This window comes from Bombus pascuorum, chromosome 7 (assembly GCF_905332965.1).
Source record: "Bombus pascuorum chromosome 7, iyBomPasc1.1, whole genome shotgun sequence".
Lineage (NCBI taxonomy): Eukaryota > Metazoa > Arthropoda > Insecta > Hymenoptera > Apidae > Bombus > Bombus pascuorum.
Window position 1 is genome coordinate 6,783,107 of NC_083494.1, and position 10,657 is coordinate 6,793,763.

The 10,657-nt window shown below is 30.2% G+C and overlaps 1 protein-coding gene across 1 annotated transcript; it reads right to left on the reverse strand.

Annotated features, from left to right (window-relative positions):
- Positions 1-1,965: 1,965 nt before the first annotated feature.
- LOC132909221 (uncharacterized) lies at positions 1,966-7,743 on the reverse strand. Its single transcript, XM_060963899.1, has 3 exons — positions 7,444-7,743; positions 6,025-6,183; positions 1,966-3,169 (listed from the first exon to the last, which is right to left on the reverse strand). The coding sequence occupies exons 1-3, from the start codon at positions 7,502-7,504 to the stop codon at positions 2,928-2,930; spliced, it is 462 nt and encodes a 153-aa protein (XP_060819882.1). The 5' UTR covers positions 7,505-7,743; the 3' UTR covers positions 1,966-2,927.
- Positions 7,744-10,657: the final 2,914 nt, after the last annotated feature.

Genomic DNA, 10,657 nt, shown 5'->3' on the forward strand with positions numbered 1-10,657 from the left:
AATTATTATAGATATAGAAATATAGCTTTTTATATTATAAATATACAAATATATTAATTCTCAGTGTTATTTTATTGAAAATTACTAAACGTTGACTGTTACAAAATTCGACATTCAAAAAGTAGTAACTAGACTGCAGGTGTTCATATGTTTACGAAAAATTTCAATCTATATGTGCGAAAAGATAGATAACATGCAAATTATAGAAAATATTTAAAATGCAATACGAGTTATGATATATATATATACGATGAAACAAATCTCTATGTCTAGATTTCATTTATTTAGTTACGTTAATAAAAATATTTGAATTTATATAAACATTTGTAATTTAATGATGATATCCCGACACAGAATGTCAGTGTTTTATTTTACGAAAGTTGATGTAGATTATATCGGGTTCTTCTCTCTAATAATTGCGAACACGTGTCTAACCCTATTTTTCAAAACAATGTAATTAACCAACGCACATATACCTCGATGGTATAAACGACACAAACTTACGATAATACGATAAAAATTCTATTTAGGAAACAATAAATATTCAATTCTTTTAAGTCCTAACTCCGCGCGATGATACTAAATTTCTGAATAAACTTTAAACTCAGTTCTCTCAATTTGCAAATTAGCAGAAATAGCATTATCATAACCAAAAGTGACTGATGACGAACGATATTCCGTTGTAAACGTCGAAGAACGTAGGCGTGAGGTATTTCGGCCAAAGCGTTATTGCATCATGAGATACATGTCACGTTCAAAGCGAGTTATTTCGATCTCCGATGCAAAGGGATTATTTGGCGGGCAATTGATTGTGTGAAAATCACGTATCAACGTGGTGAATTCGAAATTTGCATTTCGGAGAAGGAAAAAATCCGCGTTGAGACATGAGCCAATCGCAGTGTATTGCGAACTTCTTTTACCGAACGATACCAGCTTATTCTATGTGGGAAGGACATCACAGGAGCATAAATATTTTGTTTGAAGAATGTAACTAAATTGCGGATTTTTATGCCTTCATAAAGTTTTGAAAGTGCGATATTACGCGAAATGCGCATGATACGAAAAAGTATATAAAACATTCAAATTACAGTGCTTTTTATAATATTCGTTAGGTAAGACAATTTTTTATGGAGATTTTATTTCTTTGGTTATGTTCCCGAAAATACGAATCTGCATAAAAATTCGCAGTCTACATACAATAAAAGTACAAAATGATAACGGATCCATTTTTCGATATAATGGTTAAGCGAACATTAATCTCAATAATAAATAGGTCAGATATGACTAATTTTTTAGCACCAGATATCGTGCCACTCGTGGGGAATTTTGATAGAAAAAGTTTCTCGGATAGGAATCAAGAAACACGTGTTAAAAAATTAATATGAAGATTCGTAAAGTCGATTCTGTTTAAAGGAATTAAAGCTTACCTTGATAATTAGTAAATAAAGGAGTTATTAAAAATGTCGTTTTGACAACACATTTCATCGATATATAGCTAGAAGTGTAGGTAGAAAATGTAATGTCGATCAGATTGATGAAATGTCATTCGAGATTGGGATAACCTGTACGATGATTCTTAGATTTGATGTTTATATACATTCTTTTCTGTTATACGCTGTCATTTGAAATAAATATGACTTCATATGTTTAACTACGTTCAAAGAAATAAATATGGAACTTTTATCATCAAATAATATTTTTATTTTCATAACATAGATTGTTATAATGCGTGATCTATTGCTTTTTTTTCTAGAAAATAGCAACATAAAAATAAGGAGATTTTAGGACTATCACCGAAAACTGTGTAAATCGATAAAAATATTTCGTAATATATACAAAATAAATATACAGGCAAAGATTTAAATGATAAGGGAACGTGTAAATTCAAATACAGTGGATTTTATAATTTTTATAAATTATAAAGGACAAGACGATTGTGCTTTATCCTAACAATAAGAGAAATGATCAACAACGAAAGCAAATTTATTCACAATGCGCAATCTAGTCTACAAATCTAATTAAGTAATAGAATTTTAATGGTACATATATAACAAAATGTTAATTTAATCAGACATTCGCTAAGCGCGGAATGAAAGAAAAATTTCGGATTATCCTATACATTGGACGGATACCTGATAAGCTAATTTTTTTTACTTGTTAGTAATTTTTTTTAATCTTAAAGTAACGTCATAACGAAAGAAATTGTAAGTAAACGCAAGATTGAAAAGACATATAGCAACGAATCTCAGCCCAAAATTAGATAAAAACGAGAGAAAGCAGTTTATTTATACAGATTTGCTTGTAATACGAAGAATATTTCAATCAATCGATCAAAGAATTCTTACTAATCGTGACGCGAGCGTATGATCACGACAGGCAGAGGATAATTCAAATTAATAATTCTTTATTGTACAATCACGCCATACGTGTTGAATTTATATACATAAATTGTACAAGAGTGTTAATTTTATTTAGAGTAGCTTTGTACGAAAATATAGTAATTAAATAGACGATTAGAAATTAAATAAAGCTTTCAGCACAGTTACGCAACTACTGTAATATATGTCAACCGTTCTACTTACAATTAGTACGCGACTAACGAGGTATGCCTAACTATAAAATCTTAACGAACTGATCCTGATTACATAGAACCATTTTAACATGACACTATTCGTTACGCTAATAAGATTTTAAACTGTATCACGTTTCCAAAACAGCAATTCCTTTAACTAATTAATCGATAAGTTGACCTAATTGTTCTTATAGTACAAGAAAATGATAAGGACATAAAGGTGACGAATGGTCAATAAAATTTATTTGCGGAACACTAATCGCGTTTGAATTTAGGGTCGTTTAAAATGGCGCTCTTTCGGATAATTGCTCTCTAAAAATAACGATTTTTATTTACGGGCTTGACTGTCGCTATGTTACAGGATACCGTATTTCGAATGGAGAGAACGATAGCCGATAATGGCTAGAGCAACGACGAGCAGCGATTGCGTAATCGACGCGCCCGTCGCGGAATTGCAGAGGTCAGTACTACAAATATGGCAGGACTCGATTATGCTTCGACCTGAAGTCATTGTAGTGCTGCAAGGACCATCGGTGATGTCTTCTTCATCGACGTTCAATGTAGAACACTGGCGTATTATTATTCGTTCGTTATTTTCTGCAAGCAAAAGTACTCGTTGGAATTTTCTCTAGACAGTTTCGAAAGTATAGCTGATTAAATATTTAAGATATTATATTCAAGTATGAACACAAGCAACGAGAAAGGCAAAAAAGTAATCCTGTGATTTATAATTAAACTCATAAAAATTTGAGCATCTATTTTATAGTTCTTTTTGTTATTAAATACATGATCACAATGCATTAAAAATTTCTATTAATCTTTACTAATACATATTATATTACTTACGCAATATGTATCTATATTTTTTGAAAAATACGAACATATACTTATCGAATTTTCAATTAATAGCTTTAATACATTGTAATATGTATTATATTTTTCAACTAATATTGAACTGTCTTCTCTGAATATCTGTAAATTAAATATGAACGTCATAAAAATTGACCAATTTGGAAATTAAATCTGTTAAGTATGTTTGGACAGTATCTTTGCGTTTGATTGCTTCAAAGGTGCATACTTTCATACCTAATATCAAACATAAATATCTTGAAAACTATTAGCAAATACAAGTATTATATACTATATACATAATATATTATGTAATATTAATAAATACAAATATTAGAAAAGAATTAAATAAAAAAAATTAATATAAATTAATTCATTGAAATTTTTTAAAATTAAAACTTATAGAAGTATTAAGTTTGGAAGGTGTATTAGATACAAGTAAAATATTTTCAGGGGACGTATTATTTAGTGTAAGCAATTTTTACGTAGGCGAATGCTAAATACATGAAAGGAAATCTCATACTTTTAAACTGAAACATATTTTTTTAACTTATTGACCGATGTTGCTGTTATTATTCATAAAATCATTAAGCTATTAATAAGATTGCCCAGCTTGTGAAAGGAACATTAGATTAGGAGATATTATAATTTATAACACTTATATATAATATGTGTACTTTTTAAAATGACAAGCATATTTTTGCTAGAAAATAATACAGAAAGAATGATACAAAAAGAGAGAGAAAGATGAGACTGAAGAGAATTCTAGATTATTAGTATGAAATGAAAGCTACGTGACAAATTAAATTATGCGCACCTCGAAACCATTCAACTTTTATTTGAAATATTTTTCATTATTGTCAGCAATTTCGAAAATATTTGGGATGGTTGATTTAAAGAAAATATCCTGTATATTGATGGACGAGTTTTATGATGGTATAAAATCATGAGATTATTAGTTTTCGATGACAATGTAATATTGAAGAAAATATTGTCAGCTTTGCAAGATTTGCGTACTACGTAACAGAATACAAATAGATACATACGTAGTATACGTTTGAATAATTTCCGAATCGTGCTTGTATGTACACATAACAAAATATGCTATATGCGACGTTTCCTTTTGTGTTTCTGTTAAAACGTGGTGATATTTGAACGATATGCTGCAACAGGTTGTGTAACACTCGTGATTCAAAGCATATGACGAAGTGGACTGAGGAAATAATTACGGTATTACGCATTTAAATAAACTCAGATTTCTTTATAAACTGAACATCGGAGTTTCGGAAACGAGCAAAAGACATTTTAATGAAGCAAATAATATCTAATCTATCTTTTTGGTTTGAAACACAAGTAAAAAAATTATTGCAGCTATTGTTCACTTCGGAAATAAACAATTTAAAGCTCGAGATATTCCAAAACAAGGAATTATGTTAACCAATAAAGCATTTTTTGTGTTCTACCTATTTCTTGAATTTATATTTCATTACAAGATATTCTAAAATTTCGATAAAGTCTGCTGGAAAATGAAAATCATGCAAATATCTATGCAATCAAGCGATCGTTATTTATATTGTTATTACAAACTAAATGCACTTTATTTTATTAAGTATCTTTGATTTTCCAAATGTTGTTGTCGTTATCAGTAAACATATTCATTTTGTATACTTTTTCGTGTTACACAAATTTTATTAATCTCTCAGTTATCATACATGTATGAATATCGTTAATCCTAAGATTACGATCACGTTAGTAAGATTAACCTTGATATTCAAAATTTTACGACGGTGAGTGATTTTTCTTTAACACGGGCGCGGTTTTGACCTTGACAACATATTATTATCGTGATTATAGTGTAGAACGTAGCAGCGCGCGCTGTGACTCACGAGTGAAACATGGTATGTCGTGGCGATTAAGTTGGAGACGATAAACACTAGATTATGATGTTCTCTAGTTTCACGCAGTATATACACATATATCAAATACGTCATCCAATGTGAGAACATCGTGCGTAATTGAGTAATAAATTACTATGCTTATGACGAAACAGGATATCTTAAAATATGAGCAAATTCATGCAAATTCAAATTTCAGTCGCATTATATCAAGTCATTGATTGTAATAATTGTTATTATTATTACAAATGCATTTCGAAAAAAAATTAATTACTTTGATTAAATGTATTTACTAAATAAGTGTCAATATGCAGAATGGAAACAACATGTATGATCAATACTCAGTTACAATAAAAAATTAATTATCTATGATCAATTAAACATATGCATATTTATATGCAAGTAGGCATTTGAGTGAAAAACACAACAGTAAGTATGTTATTAAATAGGACATATTTTTACGTACGTAAGAGTAAACGTAGTTGCGAATAGCACAAATACAAAATTAATAAAAATTCTACAAAGAAACTTTTAATAATTTGCAGGTTAATTTGCAATTATATTATGAATTAAAAATTATATTAGACAGTACACAATTTTTAATTATTTCGTTTTAATATTTTATAGGCTACATCAGAAATGTTTTTTGTAAAGCAACGTTGACAAGAATAAATTATTTTTTAGTAAATTATTCGTCAGACCACTTACCTCTTTTCACAAATTTCCTGCATATATGTTTTATGGGTTCGTAAGATTCAGATTCACAGTCTTTCGTATAAAACGCCGCTTGATGATCCGTAATGTTCAGTGGATCACCACATAGTACATTCTTATCGGAAGCGCAACTCCAACATCGTAAAGCTAAACCTATAACATATGTAAATACATTATTAAATATCAGTAAATATAGCATATGAAATGCGACAAAGTAAAATATAACCAACTTTAAAATTTAACCAAATTTTCTTGCGTCATATTTTGAACGGTACTAAGTCTCAAACATGATTCTTAAATATACGTAACATTTAATTTAATTATTACGATTTTGGAGTATTTTCATATTTTTAGCTCCGTTTTGATTATATATTTTATTTATTATAACAATCAAATATTTAGAGAACTTTTTTGAGAAAATTTATGGAATGTTTTGACGATTGCTCGCTCTTCCCCGTCTCCCTCATACTATAGCGGCAAATGACGTAATAGTTAAGAATGGGATTGCTCTATACAATTTATATTATGTCATCGGTACTTACAAATTATAAGTATACATTAATCATCTCATCATCTACTAATCGGATATAAAATATGTTGCATATAATTTTCGCAAACTTACACTCCGCTTAAATAATCACAATAACAATTAATATGATTTTATTTATACTAATTTATATTAATATTAATATTGATATTATATACTATAACATATAATATTAATGTTATATATTATTATACAATGTTACTTTATTATATCAACTACTCGTACTCGGTTTTTTATTTTACTGTGTCATGGGCATGACGTAGCACGACATATAATAAACAAACAAATGACAGCAATAGGCAACTTAATATATCTGATAAGACGATAATAATGAACACACTAACACAAAAACAAACGCAATAATTAAAATCTTTAGTAGAACAAGCGAGGACACAAGAATAGTAATGGTCGAGTTTAATGAACAAATAACGTAACACTCCACCGTCATGATTTCTTATATAAATCTTGCTTACTGGCCAAATAAATCATTACCTTTGTTACTCGACATTAGTTTACAAATTTAATTTTTTCCGAATATTTTAAATTTGTTATAGCTTGTTTCACACGAATCAAAACATTTATGTCGTATTTATGAAACAACTTGCCTTTCTTATTTCTTTAAATTACAATTCGTACAATACATTTTCCAATTATTTTTTCTAACTACTTCTTAAGGACATTACGAATTTATTACATTTCAACAATAGATTATTGGATAATTATACAATACGCGATTAAGGAATAATGCAAATATACGAAACGTTAACTTATTCACTTGGCGTTAATTTTATATATCACAATATTTAATACGTATTACATTATATTGTTATATTAAGACGTATTCTACACGTTACTAATTGTTTTACCTGATTGTGAAAGGACAACCAGACCGAAGATGACCAACATCCATGTTAATCTGGAGGACATGTTGATTCAATCACTTCTCGGATCTGTATGGCTTCCGAATTAATCTAATCGATGATTACTTTACACCGTGAGCGATACAGCCGCTTAAGATGTCAAAGGCGATATCATGTGTATCCAGAAATAGATAGAGAGAAACTGCTAGCGTCACAGACAGTGTTCACTTCGTTACTGAAGAGGCAACACCCCCTTTTTGCCGAGAACCGAGAACATACACGCGGTCTCCTTCTTCCTTGCTCCCTCTCTTCTTCGAGTTTCTCCGCGCTTCCCAGGGCACGCGGCTAACATGGTCCAGTCCAATAACATATCGCATGTAATAACTCTGTAACCCCTCCGTGGATCATGCAAGCGCAAGGAAGTAGGAGTTAAGAGCAAACAACGAAAGGAACCTTTTAACAGAACGCAACAGACGAAACGCTAATTACATTCCAGGAGTGAGAGGTAGAAGGAAAGAGAAAACAACATTGCTCGGGGCCCTTATTGGACTCATTAGGACAATTACCGACCGGTTAAACGCTCTCTAGGGTCTTTCGAGGTTTACGATGGAAACTGGAATACGCAATTGTTTAGAACTTGAAGATTCTCAGATTGAGACATGGAAATCTGAACAAATTACTAATTAAATAACGTTAAGTTTTTCTCGCAGAACACCACGTGCTGCAATATTCTTAATCTTTTATTACTAAACATTTACGAAAATCAGCGAGTTATTATTATTGATCATCCAGTAATTAACACTTAGCCAACCGCGCGCGCCATAGTGAGCTATACGTTTTTCATCGCGCTCGGACAAACCAACCTATATGCTGTCTATCGTGTATTTTTCAAAGTATCGAGGACTACTAGTCACTACTTAAAAAACAAAGAAGTCTAAAAATTATTTAAGTGATCAATTATATTTTGTAGTAATGATTTTATATAACGATTTCACATATTGTTTACATAAAACATCAAATTAAAAGTATATATTAAAAGTATAAAAAAATATAGATAAAATTAAAAATATTATAGATGACTAAAGATAAGTAACACGACTAGAACGTGAAATATAAATTCACAATGCATTTCAATATTTTTTAACAATATGGTATAAATAAATAAGTATATTTTATTATATACTGTACTTTATAAGAGCAGAAAAAGTGACGTAATTAATTGGGAATAATTCCAGGTAAACAATAACTGATAATAACAAAAGAAAAGAAAAAGAAAACGCGTTGCAAAAGTAAAAAGGGAAGATCTCTTTGTTTGGTCACGCAGCAATGTATTATACTTTACAGAGGGGAGATCTCCCTATTCGGTTAGCTAAGTGTTAAGATTGATAAGACTCTTGATATATTCGATTGAATTGTAAATCGAATTCAGTGATTTTATTCCTGTTGCAATGACTTTAAACTTTCATCCCTACATCAGTTGCATGAAAAACTATTGTGTATGTTCTCAATCTATTTTAATTCCAATTGGTTACAGATGTCCAATAACAGGATTGTAAAGTGAATTTACCGACTTGTTAAGAAAGACTTGTCAGGGGTCAGAAGATCGTTTAACCCTGCCTGACATTACCGAATTGACTCGAGCATTTAACCCCTCCCCCCTCTGCGGCCAGATGCGTCAATACGTAAAGATGTGTACATCCGAGCATACACGATTTCATAGGTGTTGGTTAGAACATCATCATCATCGATACAAAGGTTACATCGAGTAGACTGTCTCCCTGTTCATTCATAAGCCATTTAATTTCTGACTTGTAAGTCAACAACCTTTTCCGGCCAATCAACATCGTCGTACTCTCTTTCAGAAATTAAACGTATATGATGTGAAAACTGACAAAAAAAATGCTTCGTTAAGATTATCTGGAATAGGTTACACGCAGAGTAAGGAAAGTGAAATAAATGTAAATTTGTAATGGGAAACACTTTTCGATGATTCTAACATTTTTAAGGAAAAGAAGATATACTTCGTAATTCTTGTAAATTTATATATAAGATTATTAATAACATCATGCAGATATACGAAGCGTAGAGAGAAAATAGTCTACAATTAGCAGCCTACCGACATCTTGTTACTTGATCGTGTTATTAATTGTGAGCTTATATACCCTCCAGATTATCCTGCATTGTTACATCGATCGAAAATCGCTTATAAGTGTAAACAATTTTTCATTTGATAACACTAGGTTCTAAACAGTAGCAATACGTAACGTCCATAATTAAAGTTAAAATCTGATAGTTACAATGTGATACATTATAACGTAATACATTTAAACGTAATACTAAATAACATATTAATATAGAATGTAATGCATTATAACGCAATACTGTATGACGCAATACGTTATATCGTAATACAATGTAACGCAGTATAAACTAACGTAGTAAAATAAAACATAATACTCTACAGCGCAATACTACATAACGTAATAAATTACAATGTAATATAATATAGCGAGATACTATTTAACGTAATACTACATGATGTTAATAGGTTACAACGCAATACTATTTAACGTTATACGATATAACGTAATGCTATACAACGTTATATGTTACCCTGACATACTATAGAACGTTATGCGTTCTACTATAATAATATATAACGTAATACGCTACAACGTAATAATATCTAACGTTATACATAATAACGTAATACTGTGTATAACCTCATGCGTTGTAATGTAACGCTATATAACGTTATAACGTAATACATTATAACATAAAAAGTGACAACGCAATACTATACAACCTAATACGATATTAAGTAACACTATATGACGATATACGTCATATAAGTAATACTATATAACATCATACGTTATATCGCTATACTACATAACGTCACATGTTATACTGAAGCGCAATCTAACGTAATACGACACAACGTAATACTACATAACGTTAAACGTTATGACGTAATACTACACAATGTAATACATTACAACGCCATTCTATATAACGCTATACGTTATACCACAATACTATATAACGCTATAGGTTATACCGCAATATTATAAAACGCTATACGTTTTACCATAACATTATGCAACGTTAAACGGCATAACATAAAACTATACAACGTTATACGTAAGATCGTAATACTATATAACGTAATACGTTGGAATGTAATAATATATAACGTTAAACGTTATAACGTAACACC